This window comes from Prionailurus viverrinus, chromosome A3, assembly GCF_022837055.1.
Source record: "Prionailurus viverrinus isolate Anna chromosome A3, UM_Priviv_1.0, whole genome shotgun sequence".
NCBI lineage: Eukaryota > Metazoa > Chordata > Mammalia > Carnivora > Felidae > Prionailurus > Prionailurus viverrinus.
In genome coordinates, this window is record NC_062563.1 from 43,081,196 (window position 1) to 43,101,738 (window position 20,543).

Below are 20,543 nucleotides of genomic sequence, written 5' to 3' on the forward strand. Positions count from 1 at the left end.
GCTTCACCTCCCTTGGCCTCGGTTTCCTCATCTGCAAAATAGGGGTCATAATCAATCTTTCCTCCTTCCTAGCCTCACTGCCAAGATTAAATCCCAACACGTTTGGAACAATGCCCGGCACAAAACGCACTGCAGAGTCAACCAACAGGGCCACCTTCAAGCAAGCCCCAGTCACAGGACCGTCACAAGCCCCGACCCCTCCCTGAACAGACAGGGCCCACCGGGAAGGACTCAGGCGGGGCTCTGCCCTTTCCCCCACTCCTACCAGCAGGATGGAGAAGTCGTGCAAGGGTGGTGCCCAGAAGCCAGCCCTGAGGATAAAGCAACACAGCCCACGGACCCTCTGGCTCCTGCCTGGCACCCCCGTCTGTACCCTCTCATGAGGCTAAGAAGGGCAACAGGGTTAGATAAAGCAAGGAGCCCTCTGCCTCCCGCAGCCCCCAGCCAGGGAGCATGCGGCACTGGGTAATGTGTATAACACCTCAAATTCCAAAACCATGCGCCCTTCTGTGACCATGCCAGGGGGTGCGGTCACCTAAAATCAAACTTGTCTTGCCAAGAGGCACTTAGGAGCCCCTCTCTCCCTGTCGACCACAAAGTCCTTTCGGGAGAGTTTTGTCTTTACATCCGCACCAGGATCCCCTGTGGCCAGGTCTCAGTGCTAGGGAACTCCCGGGGTTCCGCAGCCCGGCACTATCACAGCCCCTCCAGAGTCCAGCTCGGGACCGCTCCTGCGAGGCTCCAGAGGACTCGACCGACAGGTCGGTGCTGACCGCTGCCCAGCAATGGGAGCAGGTGGCCACCTTGGCCCTGGGACAGCCCATCAGGTGACCGAGGCTGAACTCCAATGGCCGGTGCAGGTACCCTGACGCAGCCCTGCCTGGGGCAGGCAGGTCCCAACGGTCTCTAGAGACACAGAGTGTGCTCGTACCGTGCACCCGGCAGTCAGCATACCACTGGGGCTGGCAGGGTTAAGTCAGAAACTGGAACTGCCAGCTGAGAGGCAGAGGAGACACAGGACGCCCGGCAACCATGCAGTAGAGCCACAGGAAGGGAACCCAGGGAGGGCATGCTGCCAAGGAAGCGACGTGGCAGCAGTGGCAGGGGATGCTTTGGCCAAGCGCTACTGGGTAAGGAAACGGCAAGGGCTGTGCGGGGCTTCGGAAAGGGGAGCGGCAAGGACAGGCAGGCTCAGAGGGGCCTTGCCACTCGGAGCAGAGGGAAGTGAGACTGGAGTGAGTCCACGTCTTCCCAGGCCCCAAGGATCTGGATTCTATCTTACAGGCTAGAAGCAATGCCAGCAGGGAGGAAGGTCTGCAATGAGGAGATGTTATTTCAGGACACCTGGGAGACAAGGCTGGCGGGGGGAGGGCAGATGAGGGAAGAGCCCCAGGGCCAGGGGCCAGGCCCAAGGGCACCGAGGAGCTGAACTGGGGGGACAGAGGCCCAGGTGTTAACAAAAGGTTAAGATCTGTGCAACTATGGGCTTCTTGACCACAGCTGCCTGAGGACAGCGATTGGAGCCCCAGCACTGCCATGTTTTAACATGACTGAATGGAAAGTTCTGGAAGCAATGTCATCCAGCAGCTTCTCTGAGACATGAGGCGCCAAGACTGATTTGGCTCCTTCCCTAGAGCATGTTTTTGTTCTTCATGCAAAAAGGCAAAGTTGGAGCACCTGGGTGGCTCAGTCGGTTAAGCATCCAACTCTGGTTCAGGTCATGATCTCACGGTTCGTGAGTTCGAGCCCTGCATCGGGGTTCACTGCTGTCAGCACAAAGCCTGCTTCAGATCCTCTGTCCCCTTTTCTCCCTGCCCCTCCCCCTTTTGCATTGTCTCATTTCTCTCTCTCTCTCTCTCAAAAATAAATAAACATTAAAAAAAGAGAGAGAAAGAAAAGTTGGGCTTGAAGAACTTACAGAGAAAGGGAATGAAGGCTATGAAGGCTCAGAAGTCCTACAGAGATTTCAGAGCTTCAGACCCTGAAAAACTAAGTTTGAAAGAAAAAAGTATGAAACCTAATCTCAACACACATCTGCGTGTACCTCAGCCCTAAGACAGCTGTAGAGTAGCCACTGAGGTGGGCTGCACTTGGCCTGAGGGACCCGCAGAGACAGAGGGCCCAAGGCAGGAGGCTGAGATCCCTGACCGTCCACTGGCCACGTGACTTCTGGGAAGTCTCAAAACAAGAGGTGAGGTGTGGCTTCTGCTTTTGCAAAAACAGGTAAACATACCAATCCACGTTACAGACCTTCAGGAGAAATGCATGGAAAGGAGCTTTGTAAACCACACATCTCACAAACATCTAGTTGAGAACGATAGTGTCACAATCCTGGGGGCGACCCAGCAAGCACACAGTGAAGAAGGACACTGTGGGGGGTGGGCGTGGGGATGGGATAGTAGGAAGGAAGGGGTGATGCTATTATCAAGTCGCATGCCTTAAGATTAGATTAAGTCACATGCTAAGGTACAGACGCCTTTAGCAGTTTTCCTGAAGATCCTTCCCTATATCCCCTGCCCTCTGGTGACTCCTGCCCCAGAAGGGTACAGAGCATGATCCTATTTGTGCATTTCCATCTGCTCTGGCACAGAAGGGAGTGGCCAGGGAGGCCTTGCACAATATGGAGCTGAGCAGCTCCCCCAGGACACTTCAAGGTTCACAGATGTGGGGAGCCACGAATTTTCCATCTTAGTTCAGTTTGTGATCATAGACTGGGTACCCAAAGGCTGGGACAAGGTTGAAAAGAACTGGCCACTTTCCTTCCTCAACCTGACCCCCCTGAAGGAGCAGGGACCCCCTTCTACTGCTCAGAGGACCCATGGTCAGGGCTGGGCTGCCTCACAAAGCCCGAAAGGTTAGGAGCCCCACTCCGTACAATGAGTGCCTGCTTATTTGACTCGCAGACAAATAATAGAGCTTTTTTTTCTTTTCCATTTAAAAAAGAAAACGTATTTACCCAACAGATACAAAAATACTGATTCGAAGGGGTACACGAAGCACCCCCCCACTGTTTATAGCAGTATCATCAACAACAGCCAAACTATGGAGACACCCCAAATGTCCACTGACTGATGAATGGATATAGAGGATGTGGTGTATATATACAATGGAACATTACTCAGCCATCAAAAAGAATGAAAGCTTGCCATTTGCAATGATGTGGATGGAGCTAGAGTGTATTGTGCTAAGCAAAATAGGTCAATCAGAGAAAGACAATTACCATATGATTTCACTCATATGTGGAATTTAAGAAACAAAACTGATGAACATATAGGAAGGGGGCGGGGAGAGAAGAGAGGGAAACAAACCATAAGAGACTCTTGATGATACAGAACAAACTATGGGATGATGGAGGGAGGCAGGTATGTGTGAGATGGGCTAGATGGGTGGGGGATACTAAGGAGGGCACTTGTTAGGATGAGCGCTGGGTGTCGTATGCAAGTGATGAATCACTGAATTCTACTCCTGAAACCAATATTACACTGTCTGTTAACTAAAACTTAAATGAAAAAAAAAAAAAATGCAGGTTACCAAAAAACCGGAAAATAAGAGCGAAGGAAAGGTATTAAAATTTACCCATAGTCGGGTACCCCAAGAAGGCCTTTCTCCCACACAGACTCGTGTGTGTGTGACAAGGTCATTGTGGGGTGTCTGAGACCGTTTTCCATCCCCTGCAGGTTGGCGGGGTTCCCCCGGGCCCTGACACGATGACGGTCTTCTGGCCTCAGGGCAAACAGGCCCGCAGACAGGGAAGGGTGTCCGGTGTGAAGGCAGCGCAAGAGGGGAAGAGCCACGCTCAGCGACAGCAGTGCACCCACCAAGTTCCAGCGGAAGCACGACGTTCTGGAGCGTGTGCAAACGGGCATCTCGCGCTCCCCGTCGGTCCTTGGTTCCTCTGGGGCCAGCCCACGCCATACTAATCTGGACTCACCTCTAGGCACTGGGACAAAAAGAGCTGTCCTAAAAGTGTAACTTCACACTCCCAGCCGAGGTATGCCAGCAAAGACCGACTCCGAGGGCAAAAACAGATTTTCAAGAAACCCCCACCATGTACACAACACACTTCCTGTAAGAGGGACGCAGCATTCCTGATAAACACCATGCACGAGTCCTGAGGGACTCTCCAAGAGCGAACCAGCGGAGGCCTGCAACCAGGCTGCACGCACCCAGGAGCTTTAGTTCTGGGGAAATTTCCACTTCTCTGTGGGTCCCCGAGTTCCCTCTTCTGCAAACAACAATAAAAGAATCTGCACCTTTTGTTTCATAAGTAAGCGTCTTCTCCTTATTCCACACCTGGGTTTATAACGCTCCCCTCAAGTGGTCACCATCTCGACAGCACCACGTGAAGAGTCAAGTCAGGTGGAAGGTGCTGGAAAACGCTCACGTGGGCCTCTCAGCACTCTGAGCGAATTGTAAATCGTGAAGTGTCTTTGGGGAGCGATGCAGCACTGTGCTCCTAAATTGAAAATGGACCCGTCTTTTCACTTAGCAACTGCGTATCGACGTAGTTACTTTGCAGAGATATACTACAATATATGTACATCACTGTGGCATTAATTTTAGCAGCAAAAAAGCTGCATGCTGGTTAATGCCATTTAAATAAGTAAACGATACATTCATGCTATGGGACAGGATACAGCAGCAGCAGCCCTGTAGGTACAATACAGAAAGATGTCACTGGTACCCTGGTACACAAAGCAAGCAAGCTCCAAGGCTGTGCGCACCGCAGGCCGCAACTGTGTGTGCCAAAGCAATGAGCGGAATGGCTCCCAGGCTCCCCCATGGAAGGGAGGGAGTGGAAAGACTTTCGGTTTTCACCTTCCATGCTTCTATGCTGTTTGTACTTTGTTTGCTGGAAGCATACATTTATACGCTAATAAATTTTAAAAGTGTGGATCAGGAAGGCAGGTGTTCACTGTCAGATCCAGCCACGGACAAGTGGTAAAAACCTGCCACACGGCCCTGATTTGCTCTTGTAGGAGAAACAGATCAGAAGTCCTGGAAGAGTTCCAACTGGGGCCTGCAGAAGCGTGTCCTGTGCCCGCCTCCACACCTGCCTGGTCTCTCTCTGGGGTGTCTGTCAGCAAGGACCCTGCTGGGCCCACCTGGTGACAATTGAGGACACAACCCTGTCTGTGGTGCCCCCCAGCTCCGGGGCAGGTTCTGCTGCTGATCTGTCGTGCGTCATGGGCCAGCCACAGACTCCACGATTTCACTTGTCACATAGCACTGCGATACGGAGGATGACGGGGAGCTCACCCCCACCCCACTCAGGACGCAGGCAGACAGAACAAGGCACTGGGTGAGCTGCGTGGTGCCAACATGATGCTGCAAAGACATGCTCATTTTTACAGGCTGCCTGGCCTCCTCCTGGTGGCTCTGGTCTAGAACAGCACTGTCCTAACTGACCGCACTGATGGAGACGCTCTTCCCTGCACTGTCCAGCAAAGGCAGCCACTGGCCACAGGGCACTGTTGAGCACTTGGAATGTGGTGAGCGCAACTGAACCAGGCATTTGACTGACTTTTGATCATTCTGAATGCTACCTGAGATAGTCCCCATGTGACCAGCCCTAGACTTCTAGCTCTCTGGTGCCCACGGTTAAAACTTCACGGCCCTAGAGCCCTCCCTGACCCAAGTTCAGGTCTCCTCTATCTGGAGAAGGAACTCCTTTCCTGGCCTGCTCCACACCTACTCTCCAGGCATCTCCCCTAGCTGAGGCCGCTCACATCTCCACGCCCCCGAGTTTCTAGATGCCTGGGGCCACCCAGCCCAGCCCGAGCTGTGCTCTTGAGTTGAGTGCACACGGCCATGGAGAAGGTGGCGGTGGGCAGGCCCTGGACAGAAATACAGAAGCTCCACCCCAGCTAGTGGGCAAGGAGGTCAAAAGCAGGCAGCCAGGGCTGACTGCAGCATCTTGAGCAAAGGAAGGAACACGGAACATGCAGTATGACTGCATGAGAGGAATGTGGCCTGCTTCCCATTCAGCAACACGGTCATGGCCACAAGATCACCGCCATGGATGCTCAATGTGAGTCAGATCAGTTCTAGAATGCTAAACACGTATGAGATATCATCACAACGGAAGAGTGAGTGAGCCCTATTCTATCATACTCCATTTGGAAAATCCATGCCGTCCATAGACACAGGTCGTGGCTAAATGAAAACATGGAAAGAAATCAGCATTCTGGACAGTGGGAATATGGCTGCAAATGACTGAAGGCTCTCAGAGTGGAGAAGGGCCTTGATGGCTCGTCACTGACATCTGACTTGGGAGTCGTCTTCAGAGCAAGCCCCAAACCGCATGTCTATATTTGGGAGCGCCAAACACCCAAACACCCAAAGCACATACTTCACTTACTCTACCCTCAGGTCCAGAGTCCTTTACAGACAGACAAGAACTGCAAAGCTGCCAGAAGCCAGGCATCATGGAGACACCCACCTTGCCCTGTGCCATCCTGGCAGTGACTCAGGGGTCCTTACTACCTGCTCCCCACCCCCCACCCCCCACCAAGTGTGGTCCTGGAAACAACAGCATCAGCATCTCCTAGGAGCTGGTTAGAAATGCAGAGTCTCAGGCTCTACCCAGAACTGTGAGTCCGACTCTTTACCTTAACAAGTCCCCCAGGGGATCCAACTGCATAGAAAGTTGGAGAAGCAATGCACTTGGGCATATCCCCACTACTTATGAACACACAGATTATTTCAGGATCTTCCTGGTGTTGGTGCAGGGAGTGGCCTGCATCTACCCTGGGGGTGGGGGTGGGGCTTCAAGATGGCTTTACACCCCAACCACAGCAGGTGGAGATCACATGACAAATTACATTCAGGAAAATGACAAATTACAAGACAGTTTTTTCCCCATGTCTCTAGGCTCTCAAACCCCCTGAAGAATAAAGAAATTCGCCTTTCAAGTGTCCTCTCAGCTGCACATAATACCCTGTGTGGCTGGGTTTTCATTCTGGGTCTGATGATCCTGTGTGGTTGCTTTTGTGGCCCAGTGCCCCATACTGGCCTTTGTGATTTTTTCATTGCAACCTTGGAGTGGCGTCAGGCCTCCCGATATCTGGGCTGATTAATATTAATTTTGGCTGTCTTTGATATTTTCTGGGGTTTGATTTTTTTTCAATTAAATCTAATTTATCCAGACCTTACATGTTTAGAGGGATCCATAAGCAGACTCTTCCAAATCTTGAACATGTTGCCCAAGATCAGAACATTTCTTCTTCCCACTGAAATGAGGCTGCCTCCCCTCACTGAAGTTCTCAGATATGACAGTCTGCTTCAGGACCATTTTATTCTCTGACCTGTCTGTCCTTGGGCCAGCACCCTAACCTGTAATTACAATGGCATGGGAATATGTTCACACATCAGACACAACTGGCTTCCCAAAAGCCGCTTAAAAAAATCTATCCAATATTCCAACCTATTTTCCCCTCCAGATGGGACTTTTAGAATAGTTTTGTCAAGTTAAAGGCGGGAGTCGGCAGGGGAATCCCATTGAAATTTTGGCTAGAATAATTTTAGTAATAACTGTCATTTTATCCATAATATTTAACCTCTGGAATTTCTTTTCTCTGTTCAAATTTTCTCTTAGGCCAGTAAGGTGCTGTGTGGGTTCATACAGGTCAGAAAGTTAGGTCTTCCTCCTAACAAGGTTCTCTATTTCTGGCTTATTAGTACCACTTGCCTTCTTTCCTAAAGTACCACATTTCTATTTTGTGCCTTGTTTCAGATGGCTAAAGCCAAACATGGTAACAATGGCCACAGGACATAGGTCACGGGACACAGGAAGCTCTATTCTGAACACACCTGATGCTTTACAGAAAACAGGCCACTTCTCAGTTCCATCCCTGTCCTCATGTCTCAAATACCCTGTCCCTGGGTCAAGTGGAACATCAACTTAAAGACAAGGCAGCAAGCCTTTCCTCCGGCCTGCGGAGGCAGACGGAGGCTGAACATTTGGATTTTCAGAGGGCTTTGAGAGGCTGGCCTCACCTGTGGGGGCCAGGTGGGCTCATCTTTAACGCTCAGCAGGAGCCTGAAACTGCTCACATAGCACAGGTCCCCTCATAAGGAACTGGGTGCTGCCTGAACAAATGCCCCCCCAAAAGGTGGGGGAGGAGGAAACCTGAGAAAAGGTAATGCATCTCCACAAAGAGGCAAGAAAGGGAAACCCAGCTGAGAACATAGGGCCTTGTGCTGGATAGGGGCTATCTCAGACCCCCTAAGATACCTCGGTAAGACAAATGCAATTAATTATCCAAATCAACTAATGGCTAGTCAAAGATATTAAAAAGAAAAAAAAAAAGGAAGAAAGAAAGAAAAGAAAACAGAAGACTGCCATATCAAATGAGTGATGAACAGGAAACAGGAACTCACTGGCCCAATTTCTATAATGCACACTAAAAACATAAAAGAAAATTACCGTTCTGTATTGTACATATATAAAATGGTCCACTAAGTAACTGGGATAGGGAGTTGGGAAGAGGAAAAACTGGGGATGGGGGTGGATGCCATTGTTAACCTTAAGAACATCCTACCATTAGTCATTCAACAAACATACAGAAACGAGTACCAGGTGAGGTAAGCAACAAACAGCCTGGCAGAACATACTCAGACATCTAAGAAAGATTTGCCAAGACACAGAAGTGTTTCAGATTGCGTGATGGATGGAATTACTATTCCTAATTCCTCACCACTCCTTGTACTCACATACTCACACCTCTTACAACATCACTTGGCAGTCCCTCCCACTGGAGACAGTGCACTTCCTACCCCTTGACTCTGGCTCAGTCACATGACTTGCTCTGGCCAATAGGATGCTGGTTTGACATGTGCCCTTTTACAGCTCTACTGTAACCAGGAGAAGGACCTCTACCCTCCAGAATTCCTGAAGCCTCAGCCTGGGCCCCAGAATGAACACATTTGGAACAGACTATGGTCGATCTACAGCAAGGGGCCGAATGTAGTTAAACTGCAGCGTGAAGCAGAGCCACTCAGCTGAGACAACCAGATCAGTCTACTTTCAGCCAATTCAACAGAAGCACGAAAAAGAATAAATGACTGCTGGTGTAAGTCACTGAATTATGGGATGTTTGTTACACAGCTTTGTTGTAGCAACAGCTAACTGATACATATGGCTCCCCCAAAGGGAATCCATAAGCTACTAAAAGATCGCTTTTCCCTTCCAGTTCACAGAGAAATCAGAACTACTTACCAGGCTCACCTTTCTTCTTTGAACCAGACTTCTTCTTTGCAGGAGCCTCTTGCTTTGGTGCCTCTTGGCTCTGGACCATATCTGCATTTTTGCCTTGGATAGGAGCTGACTCTGTCCTTTTACCCTGATTGGCAGATGTATCCGCCTTTTTGCCCTGGTTGGGGGACCCTTCTGACTTTTTGCCCTGGGTCGGGGTTCCCTCTGCCTTTTTGCCTTGATTGGGGGCCCCCTCTGCTTTTTTCCCCTGGCTTGCAACAGCCTCTGCCTTTGTGCCCTGACTAGCAACTGAATCTGCCTTTTTACCCTGATTCTGGGCCCCCTCTGCCTTTTTGCCCTGATTCTGGGCCCCCTCAGCCTTTTTGCCCTGATTCTGGGCCCCCTCTGCCTTTTTGCCCTGGTTGGGAGCCCCCTCTGCCTTTTTGCCCTGGTTGGGAGCCCCCTCTGCCTTTTTGCCCTGGTTGGGGGTCCCCTCTGTCTTTTTGCCCTGGTTGGGGGCACCCTCAGCCTTTTTACCCTGGTTTGGGGTTCCCTCCTTTTTGCCCTGGTTGGGGGCTCCCTCCACCTTTTTGCCCTGGTTCTGGGCCCCCTCTGCCTTTTTGCCCTGGTTCTGGGCCCCCTCTACTTTTTTGCCCTGGTTCTGGGCCCCCTCTGCCTTTTTGCCCTGGTTGGGGGTCCCCTCTAACTTTTTGCTCTGGTTCTGAACCACTTCCACCTTTTTCCCCTGATTGGGGCTCCCGTCTGCCTTTTTACTCTGGTTTGGGGTCCCCTCCTCTTTTTTACCCTGGTTTGAGACCCCCTCTGCTTTTTTGCCCTGATTCTGTGCCCCCTCTGCCTTTTTGCCCTGATTATGGGTCCCTTCTACTTTTTTGCCCTGGTTGGAAGCTCCCTCTGCCTTTTTGCCCTGGTTGGGGGCCCCGTCTGTCTTTTTGCCCTGGTTGGGGACCCCGTCTGTCTTTTTGCCTTGGTTTGGGGTTCCTTCTCCCTTTTTACTCTGATTCTGGGCCCCTTCTGCCTTTTTGCTCTGATTCTGGGCCCCTTCTGCCTTTTTGCCCTGATTCTGGGTCCCTTCTGCCTTTTTGCCCTGATTCTGGGCCCCTTCTGCCTTTTTGCCCTGGTTCGGGACCACTTCTACCTTTTTGCCCTGATTCTGGGCTCCCTCTGCCTTTTTGCCCTGGTTGGGAGCCCCCTCTGCTTTTTTGCCCTGGTTGGGGGTTCCCTCTGCCTTTTTGTTTTGGTTCTGGACTCCCTCTGCCTTTTTGTTCTGATTCTGGGCTCCCTCTGCCTTTTTGCCTTGTGCAGTGCCAGTGGCTGGGGTACTGGCCTTGGCACCCACTGGGGGCACAACCACCATAGGCACCTCTTTGGGAGCAGTTTCCAAGATGGCAGCCTTGGAGGTAAGAACTTGGATAGAATTCACTACAGAACTAACTGCTGGTTCCACCTTTGCCACTTTTTTCTCCTTTTTCTTTTTGTCCTTAGGGGAGGAGGCCAGCTTCTCTTGGGGCACAGCTGGTACTGGGGCTACAGGGGCAATGACCACGGGGGGCTGGACTGGGGTTGGAGCCACGGCCACTGCAGGTGCCCGCACAGGATCTTTGAGAAGGATGGTCACGTTGGGGGCTGGCTCGTGATCAGGTATCTTCCCATTGGGTTTCTCTTCCTTTTTCTTGGTCTTTCCTTTCTTCTCCACTGTTTTCTCCTTCTTTTTCTTCTCCACTTTCTGGTGGTGCGTTTTCGCCATCTCCTTGCGCTGGTTGGCTAGGGCTTCTTCATATGACGTTTCCTTCATGGAGAAGGTGGACACCAGGAAGATGCCGATGGCAGAAACGACCATGAATCCACCAAAGACCACAACCCCCAAGGTCTGAGTGTCGTAAATATCCATCCTGGCTTGCTTTCCTTTCACCTGCCAAATACATACATGTAGGTTACTTTTTGTAGAAACAGAGGCATTTGACAGTTTCCATCCTCACCCCCGCCCCCAAACTTAAGGTTTTGCTAATCCTTCAGACTGATAAAGTCAAAGAAACAAATCCAGACAATCTCTGATGTCATCCATTCCTTCCTGCACCTCTTCAGGAGTGAGTTTTTATGCAAGATATGAGCAGCCCCTACTAGTGCTAGGATAGGAAGTGGCAGAGAAATGGCAGAGTACAGGTGTGGACACATAATACCCTGGAGACTCAGAAGCCACAATCACAACTCAAGAGATTCTCCACCGTGGGGGTCAAAGATGCACATCAGCATGAGCACGGGCGAGGTGTGAGACAATGGGGAGTGGTGAGGACTGGGGCATGAATGCCCCAGTAAACTAGGGGGACAGTGTCACCCAGCCATTGCTAATTATTGTAGAAATGTTGAGTGCTGTGTTGAGAGATCTGCTTTTTCACATGAGGCCAGAAATCTTTTTTTTTTTTTTCTCCTCAAAATGAAATCGACTGATTTAAAAAAATACCATGTGAACCAAATCAAGTACTTCTGCAGGCTTTCGGCTGCATGCGTTCTGACCAGCAGCCCCTGGCCCTCTAGCTCTACTTTGCTGCCTTCCTTTCCCTCTTCCCCAGTGCTGACAGACACAACGACCGAGCGTCAGAGACAAAAAACCTTCACAATCCTGAAAAGTGATCAAGAAATTGTTGAGGAAAAAATGGCCTTCAGGATAAGCTCCTAAAGAGTTGCTGAAGCTGCAATGTGCACAACAGGAAACAGGAAGTCCTGGAAAGCCCACCAAAGAAGAGACCTCATGTTTGGAATTTCACAGCCACAGGGTGCAAACAGTGGGGGTAAATGGTGTCACCAGACCCAATCCTCACCCCAGGGAGGGAGCCTTTTGCCTGATGACACTCCAAACAAACCAAGAGGATGAGCCACTTCTTTTCGCTGCCCCTGGACCAGAGTCCACGACTTCCGGGCTGCCAGCCCAGGCTGGGTCTGACTTCAGTGAGGAACCCCAAGAGAGTTACTTATTTGGGTGTGGTCAACTTTTATCAGCTAATTTTGATGTGACTATCACATTCCCAGTCCCCTGCACAGATCCTAGCCCCCCTTAAGAGGAGCAGCGATGGAATTAGTGAACAGAACACAAGAAGGCAGGTAAGGGGCCCTGGGTGGCGCAGTCAGTTAGGTGTCCTCCTCTTGATCTCGGCTCAGGTCATGATCTCATGCTTCGTGAGATCGAGCCCCATGTCAGGCTCTGAGCTGACAGCATGGAGCCTGCTTGGGATTCTCTCTCTCTCTCTCTCTCTCTCTCTCTCTGCCCCTCCCCCACCTCTCAAAAATAAACTTGACCAAAAAAAGGTGAGTCGGGGAAGGTGGGACAAGAGGAAGGAGGGAACAGAAGGGGAGAGGTCAACAAGCCCCCCTCCCTGGCATGACCACTGCCTCCCAAATCTCTAGACCCTGGGGTAGGCTGGGTCCAGGCTTGCCAAGGGCTCAGAAGTAGAGATTTGTCCTCCACTGGGAGCAGGGGAGGGCAAGAGGGTGGGGATTTCTTAACAATCATGAAATCCAAATTTTGACATTAGGGCATTTTATTTTATTTTTTAATGTTTATTTTTGAGAGAGAAAAAGAAAGAGAGAGAGTGTGAGAATTGTGTAAGGGCAGAGAGAGAGAGGGAGACACAGAATCTGAAGCAGACTCCAGGCTCTGAGCTGTCAGCATAGAGCCCGATGCAGGGCTCAAACCCACGAACCATGAGATCATGACCTGAGCCAAAGTTGGACGCTTAACCGACTGAGCCACCCAAGTGCTCTAACATTAGGGCATTTTAAAGAAGGGACTAAGAAGAGATTGTTCTAAATGCCTCAGCATTAGGTTTGAGGAAAAAAAAAAAATCACTCATCACGGAACACACACACAATTTCACTGTGGCTTTCTAAATAAGCTCTCTGCAGGAACAGGATTTAAGGTACTCATGACAAAAACTCCACAGCATGTGCTCCCCCCGCGGTGACTACACCAGCTGCAGGCTATGACATTTACTTCTCCCAGACTGTCACCTTTATTGCAGCTGTGACCGCCGCAAGCCAACTCTGAGGTGGGCTCATGGAGCTTTCAAATCCTGGGCAAGTGGATTCTGACCTCTGGCCATGGATTCTGACAGCGTGAGCCACAGCCAGGCACCCTCAAAGAGAGGCTGTCCCAAATTAGCCTTTCCAGGAACACACTCACAAGCGAGGTGTGACACTGCACCCTGTTCAGTCCCGGAAGGAATCCAGTGGGTGGGAGGGCAGGGACACGAAGGCCTGGAACGTTCTACCATCAACTTCCATTTCTTGGTGGGCACTGACCAACCAAAACTCTAGGTCCTCATGAGGAGCTCTCAAAACTTCGCCGATATGGACACATTCAGGTACAAAGATCACATTGTAATCAAATGTATTTAATCTATTCAGATGACAAAAATCCTCTGAAACACTCCCTTCCCTCCCCCATACCCCGCTTCTTCAGAGGCAGTGTGAGACCAGGGGCCTGGGTCACCCTGGTCTGGGTCACTCCATAAGTCCCAGTGGCGTCTCAACAACTGTGCACTCAAAGGGCGGTCTTCCGTGGAGCTGCTGCAGGGTCACCACGCCGACACAGTCACCAGGCTCCCACAAAGCCGGGTCTGTTCCCCGCTGAGCACTGTGGGATCAGTGCGGCCTTGCGGTGTAGGCAGAAAAGCCAAGGTTGAAAAATGTGCCTTGAATCTTACTCAAGCTAGGCAAATACGGGATACAAAAATATACCCTCTGTTAGGAGCGCAGACTTGAGAAAAAGCTAGCTCGGGAGAATATTTTTCCTCCGCAGCACACACAAACGCATGTTTGAGAGGAGCACAAGTGTGTCTTCCAAGTTGTGCAGAACGGGTTGCTCTAAAAAGGAATTACATCCCCACCGCTAATTCCCGAGTTAGAATTTCTTTAAAAGAAATCTTTCACAGGAAAATGAAAAGCCCTAGTCTCAAGAAGTAATACACTGAAACATTTACGGCTCAGGCCGTATTGCCACAAATGGCAAAGAAATCTCAGCGAAAGCCAAGCCAGCCCGCTGCTCAGCAGAAACATCGTGGGGAGATCCCACACTCACTGGGGTTATAACACCAGCGATGCCTTCCATCTGTGCTCTCGGGACCAGCATTCTGGGTGCTTCGCTTCTGAAATCCCCACTGTCCTAAAAGGACTCCCAGTAGGAATGTCCCCCGGGTTTTCCCACTAGGCCAGGCCCAGGAGGTCAAAGAATGAGGCCAGATGTGTGACCACCCACATCTTGTATGGACTGACCACAAAGGACCTGTGTTCTGTCAATTCCAGAAACTTCTGTGAAATATGTGCTTTCACTTACTATTGCTAGTACACTTGAAAGCGTAGAGCAGAGGGGTGTCTGAGTGACTTAGCTGGTTGAGCGTCTGACTCAACTTTGGCTCAGGTCATGATCTCACGGTTTGTGAATTCAAGCCCTGTATCAGGCTCTCCGCCATCAGCTAAGAGCCCACTTTGGATCCTTCATCCCTCTCTCTCTCTGCTCCTCCCCTGCTGTCTCTCTAAAATCAGTAAGGGTCTGGAAAGATGGCTTTTCTTCTGTTCCTAGGGGGTAAGGATTCAGGGAACAAAAGTCTGTGGAGGCCCTGAATTCTTTAGACATGGAATACATTTACCAGCTCGTGTGGCCCAACCAACGCAGTCCAATTTGGCCAGTTCAAGCCAATTTGGCAATTGAGACTTGGGTAGGTTTTGTGAAGATACCCTCAACAGCACCTCTGGGGCTGGATCTCATCACTAACCATCTGCTCTGTCATGGGCCATATGCAGGTGCACAGAGAAGCGTGGGGCAGGGATGTGCCCAGTGGATGTCAAAGAGATCTAGTTTCCAGACACCCTTCCTGGGCACAAGGTGACCAGCCAGGCAGGTACAAAACTAAAACAGAGCGACAATAAATCAGAGACCCTAGCAGATATGGCTGCACCAGGACCACCATCACCTAATTTGTTTAAATATTGTAAAAAATATTGTGACCACTCATGTCCTACCACTCAAGCTCTTGTCTCACAGGGACTCTGAAGCAGTGTTGAGCGGGGGGGGGGGGGGGGCTTACTGGTCTCTTCTCTGAGTTTCCACTTCTGTTAGATGCTGTGTTGACTGTAGGTTTGTAGCAGAAGCATTTTATGAGGTTAAGCTATCTTGTATTCCTAGTCACCTCTTCTTTTCTTCTTTTTTTAACAATTGGGTACTGAATTTTAGCAAATGCTTTTTCTTTATCCCTTGACATTTTCTCTAATCTGAAATGGGTTGAATCACAATAATATATATTCTAATGTTAACTCACAGATGGTTCGTATGGTATAAACGCTTCTTGATGTTGGGCCCTTTCTTTTTTAATGTATCACTAGTTTGGTTTGTTCAATTTTTTCATGTGAGATTTGCATGTGTGCTGCAGAGTGAGAAAACCTAGGGATCATTCTCATGACCCCGTCTTTCTGTGATCTTGGTAGCAAGGTCACTCGAGTCTTACAAAATGAGCTAAGGATGGTCCCTTTCCCCTCTCTTCTCTGTGGGTTTAGAAGAACGTGCCTGCAAAACTGTCAAGATCTGGTGTTTCCAGATCTGTTCTTGGCGGTGGCGGGAGGGGGTAAAGAGTTAACTCTTTCTGCTAATTTTACTTAACTGCTAATTCTATTTTATTTTAACTGCTAATTTTATTTTATTTTTCCACTCAGTTTTATGGAGATATAACTGTCACACAGCACTGTGTAAGTTTGGGGCACCTGGGTGGCTCAGTCAGTTAAGCATCCGACTTCGGCTCGGATCGTGATCTCGCAGCTCAAGAGTTTGAGCCCCACGTTGGGCTCTGTGCTGACAGCTCAGAGCCTGGAGCCTGCTTCGGATTCTGTGTCTCCCTCTTTTTCTGCCCCTCCCCTGCTCACACTCTGTGTCTCAAAATAAATATTAAAAAAAATTAAAAGAACTGTGTAAGTTGAAGGTGTACAGCATAATGACTTATGCATATATTGTGAAATGACTACCACACTAAGTTCAGTGAACCTCCATCATCTCATACAGAGACCAAAACAAGGCAGAAAAAAAAAAAAAAAAAGGGAAAAGCAATTTTATCCCTCGGGAGAACTGTTACTCTCGTAACAACTTTCAGACGCCCCACACACCAATGTTAGCTGTAGTCGCCAACCAAGCCGTCTGGGACCTCCCTGGCACTCGCTTATGTTGTTAACTGGGAGTGTGCACCTTCTGACCACCTTCCTGTGATTCCTCCTACTCCTGCCCTTGGTGACTGCTGGTCATCCCTTTTTCTAGGAGACTGGTTTTGGGTTTTTTTTAGATTCCACATATAAGTGAGATCACACAGAATCTGTGTTCCTCTGACACAACACATTATGTTTCACTCAGCATAATGCCCTCAAGGTCCATAAGTGGCAAGGTTTCCTTTTATGGCTGAATCATAATCTATTGTGTGTGTGCGTGTGTGTTCACAGCACAAACTTCCTTATCCACTCATCTGTCAATGGACACTTAGGTTGTTCCATGTCTTGGCTGTTATAAACTGCTGATTCAATATCAAGGATGATTCCAAACCAGCTTTTGGGTTTGTGATCCAGCATACATAATTTTCATTATTCCTTCCTCTAATCTCTATTGGTTTATTCTGCTCTAACTTTCCAACATGGACATTTATTAATTTTCAGGCCTTTCTTTTTTCTTACAGCAAATATTTAAGGCAACAAATTTCCCTCTAAGTACTGTTGTAGCTACATACTACAAGCTGTAGCACACATACTCACTTTTTTCATGATTGTTCAGTTGTCTTTTCTAAATCCCATAAGATCTCCTAGACTCATGAGATGGTAGTGACCTTAACTTCCCTAACACACAGGGGCTTTAAAATATCACTGATAGTTCTTATTTAACTGTGTTGTCATCAGAGAATCTGTTCTGGGTGATATAGGACAAAGCTTTTAGACCTCTAATCAGGATCTGGAGACACTAATAATTTTTTACATGACCTAGGACACAGAAACATACATACATATGTGTATATACATATACACAACACTTTCATGAAATAACTCAGTACTAGTACATGTGATACATCAGTATTTTCTATACCATTAAAACATCTGAAAAGGTTTTTCACAATAAATTAAATTGATTTTGAGTCTCACAATAGATTGGGCCTATACTCTAAAAAATACTAATTGAGGGGCACGTGGGTGACTCAGTTAAGTGTCCGATTTCGGCTCAGATCATGATCTCGCAAGTTTGAGCCCCATGTCAGGCTCTGTGCTGGCAGCTCAGAACCTGGAATCCACTTCAGATTCTGTGTCTTCCTTTCTCTGCCCCTTCCTGGCTCGTGTGCTTGCGCGCGCTCTCTCTCTCTCTCAAAGAATAAATAAACATTAAAAAAAAAATAAAAATACTAATTTAGATAATGATATTTGGTGAGTTTTGCTAGACTGTGGTCAACTTTTATAAATACACGTGTTCTCTATGGAGTGAAGGGTTCTATGTGTATCCTTAGCTTCAGCTTAATACCTTCTATAGACCATTTTTGGCTAATTCAATCTAATAGCTATTGAGAGCTTTTAACATTTCCCACCACGTACCATGTATTTATCAGTTTCTCCTGGGAATCTGTCAATTTGGGCTTTATTTGAAGGCCATCTCATTAGGTGAACATCAGATCAGCATTGTTACATCTTCTTGATAAAGTATCTGCTCTTCCCCACCCCCCCCCCTTTACATAGTGACCTTCTTATCCCTAATAATGAACTTTTTTTTTTTTTATCATTAAAGTCTAGCTTGTCTGATTATTTAAAAAGTTATACCAACATTTGGGAAGTTAATACTGACCTAGAATCATTTTCTATTCTTCACTTCCAACCTTTCTGTGTTCATATGTTTTAAGTAGAACTCTTAAAAATAGCATAAAGCTGGATTTTATTTTAAGACCAGTGTAGCAATTTGTCTTTTTAACTGGTAGGTTTAATTCATCAACGCCTATTGTGATTTCCTATATAATTGGACTCACTGAAACCTTGATTTTGTCATTCCTATTTATAATACTTTCTTGCTTATTCTCCTCCCACTCCCTTTATTTCTGCATCCTATCAGGCTATTTAGGTTTTATCTCCTTTTCCTCTATGGTGTTTAGAACTTATACATGCTACTGCTACTTTTTTTTTTTTTAATGAGTACTGAAATTATAATTAAAATGTGTTTTACTCTTCCATTTTCCTAGCATATATACTTGACCTGATTTCCCCGATGCCTCCAGCCACTTCCCCAACAGCCAAAGATCTGTGGAAGGCCTGAAGTCTGGTGCCCATCCATCTGACATGAGCCCCTTTTCCGACTTGGCACACCCCACTTCTCCATCACACAGAATGACTCAAACGACCCAAAGCGACTTTTGTCTCAGACAGCTCATGTTTGCATTCCCCAAATGTTTACCAATTTCTTTGTTGACCACTGCTTCCTGCGCCTCACTCCCTTCTTATTGGGTCATTACAAAGTACATCCTTGACTAGCTCTTTCAACAAGGATCCATTCTGGATCAACTTTCTCAAGTCCTCATAGACCCACAATAATATCGTTATTCTACTCATGCTCTTCGTGAGTGGATTAACGGAGTGCAAAATTCCCTGCTGACTGTCCTTGTCTCTTACCACTTTGAAGATATTATTTTATCTGTCTTCTGGCTCTTTTGGGGGGAGGAGGAGTTACTATTGAGAAACATGCTACTGATCTGTTGTTCCTTTATGACATCTTAAAAAAATCTCTCACAACTTTTAAGATTCATCTTTGGAGTTCTAAGGATTCAACAAAATATTTTTTAAGATTATTTATTTTGAGAGAGAGAGAGAGAGGCAGAGAGAGAGAAGCCCAAGTAGGCTCTGTGCTATACGCCGACGCAGGACTCGAACTCACAAACCGTGAGATCATGACCTGAGCCAAAATCAAGAGTTGGACACACAACTGACTGAGCCACTCAGGCACCTGTCAAGAAAATATTTTTAGGTGTATATCTTTATCTTATTCAGGCTCATTGTGCATTCTGAGGTTGAGGGCTCATGCTTTTCAAAAATTCCAGAAAATCCTGGGCCACTTTGTGCTTAGAAAATTTTTTTGCTCCTTCTCTGGGGCAGAACTCCTAATCTGACCTCAAGCTCTCCATGCCGCCACCTGGGAAAACTCCTCAGACATACGTTCCATTTCATCAACAGTCTCTTCAGCTGAATCTAAACAGCTCTGTAACCAGTCCTTTGAGTTTATCTCTTTCAAGTTGGCCTGTTTTGTTGTTTTTTTTTCTGGTGTTATTTTTTCCATTAATGTTTTTCATTATCTACTTTTATATCTTTAATAGCGATTTCATGTCACGTCTTTGGTGGGACTTTATCAGAGGCAATCCTATCTGGGGTGAGTAGTGGGCTTGTGTCAGAGCTGTTTAATCTTTGTTACAACGGGGCCCTCAGAAAGCAGCAGCCTCGGACTAACTTTCACACAAGGCCTGGGCTTCCTATAACAGATTCTCAGGAGACTGATCCCCCCCCCCCCCCCCCCCACTGCCCCAGGACAAAACAGGTAAGTTTCTATGTCATTTCCCCTGGCTGCTAGTCCGTCCTTTCATTGAGGGTGCGCGTTTCACACGAGGGTGTGAGGTGGGCTCGGGTCCTACTCCCCACTGATGAACCCCTGTTCCCATCTAGACACAAAAGCCAAAGACCCAGGTGACTCTGGCTGACAAGACCCCACCCACACCCCATGGTCAGTTTACTTCTGGGTCCCAGGCATTTCCCTCACCCTTGGTTTACAGCTTTGGCAACCTCTTTTATTACCCTGCAAGCCCAGCTAAGCTTTTAGAGAATGCCTATGAACTTTAACATTTCTAAATGTCTGGAGAAGAGGGTTTTCAGATCAACTCATCTAAATATTAAGTGTAATTTCTGATTTTTTTTTTTTACCCAGAGAAAGAAAATTTGGTTGCTAAACAATATATTCTGAAATAATTTATTTCATGAGTTAAGGGAATGGAAACGACTTAATTCCCACTTTAGAAAAACAATGCTACTCATTTTAAAGAAAGATGAAACACTAAAAATAGAAATGTATTCTATTATAAGCCTTTGCTTATTCATTGGCTATTTCAGATTCAGTTTCTACGCCTAAGGAAAAAAAATAAAGAATTGACATGTTTTTGTGTTTCTCCAAAATAATGGTCTTTGGAAAAGTAATAACTTCAAAAGGCCTAAATCTTCCGAGAACGCACAGGAAGCCTACAGGCCTCACCTCATCAATGAAGACAACATGCCTATGAGGCAGGAATCCAGAATC

General features: G+C 47.8%; 1 protein-coding gene across 6 annotated transcripts in view; it reads right to left on the minus strand.

Annotated features, from left to right (window-relative positions):
• The window catches only part of RRBP1 (ribosome binding protein 1), a 65,784-nt gene that overhangs the window by 30,526 nt on the left and 14,715 nt on the right, over window positions 1-20,543 (minus strand). For all 6 annotated transcript variants that reach the window (XM_047854484.1, XM_047854489.1, XM_047854487.1 and 3 more), the window contains exon 2: window positions 9,221-11,126. In XM_047854484.1, the coding sequence (XP_047710440.1) occupies window positions 9,221-11,105 (1,885 nt within the window). In that variant the 5' untranslated portion in view covers window positions 11,106-11,126. The remainder of the gene's footprint in view (window positions 1-9,220; window positions 11,127-20,543) is intronic.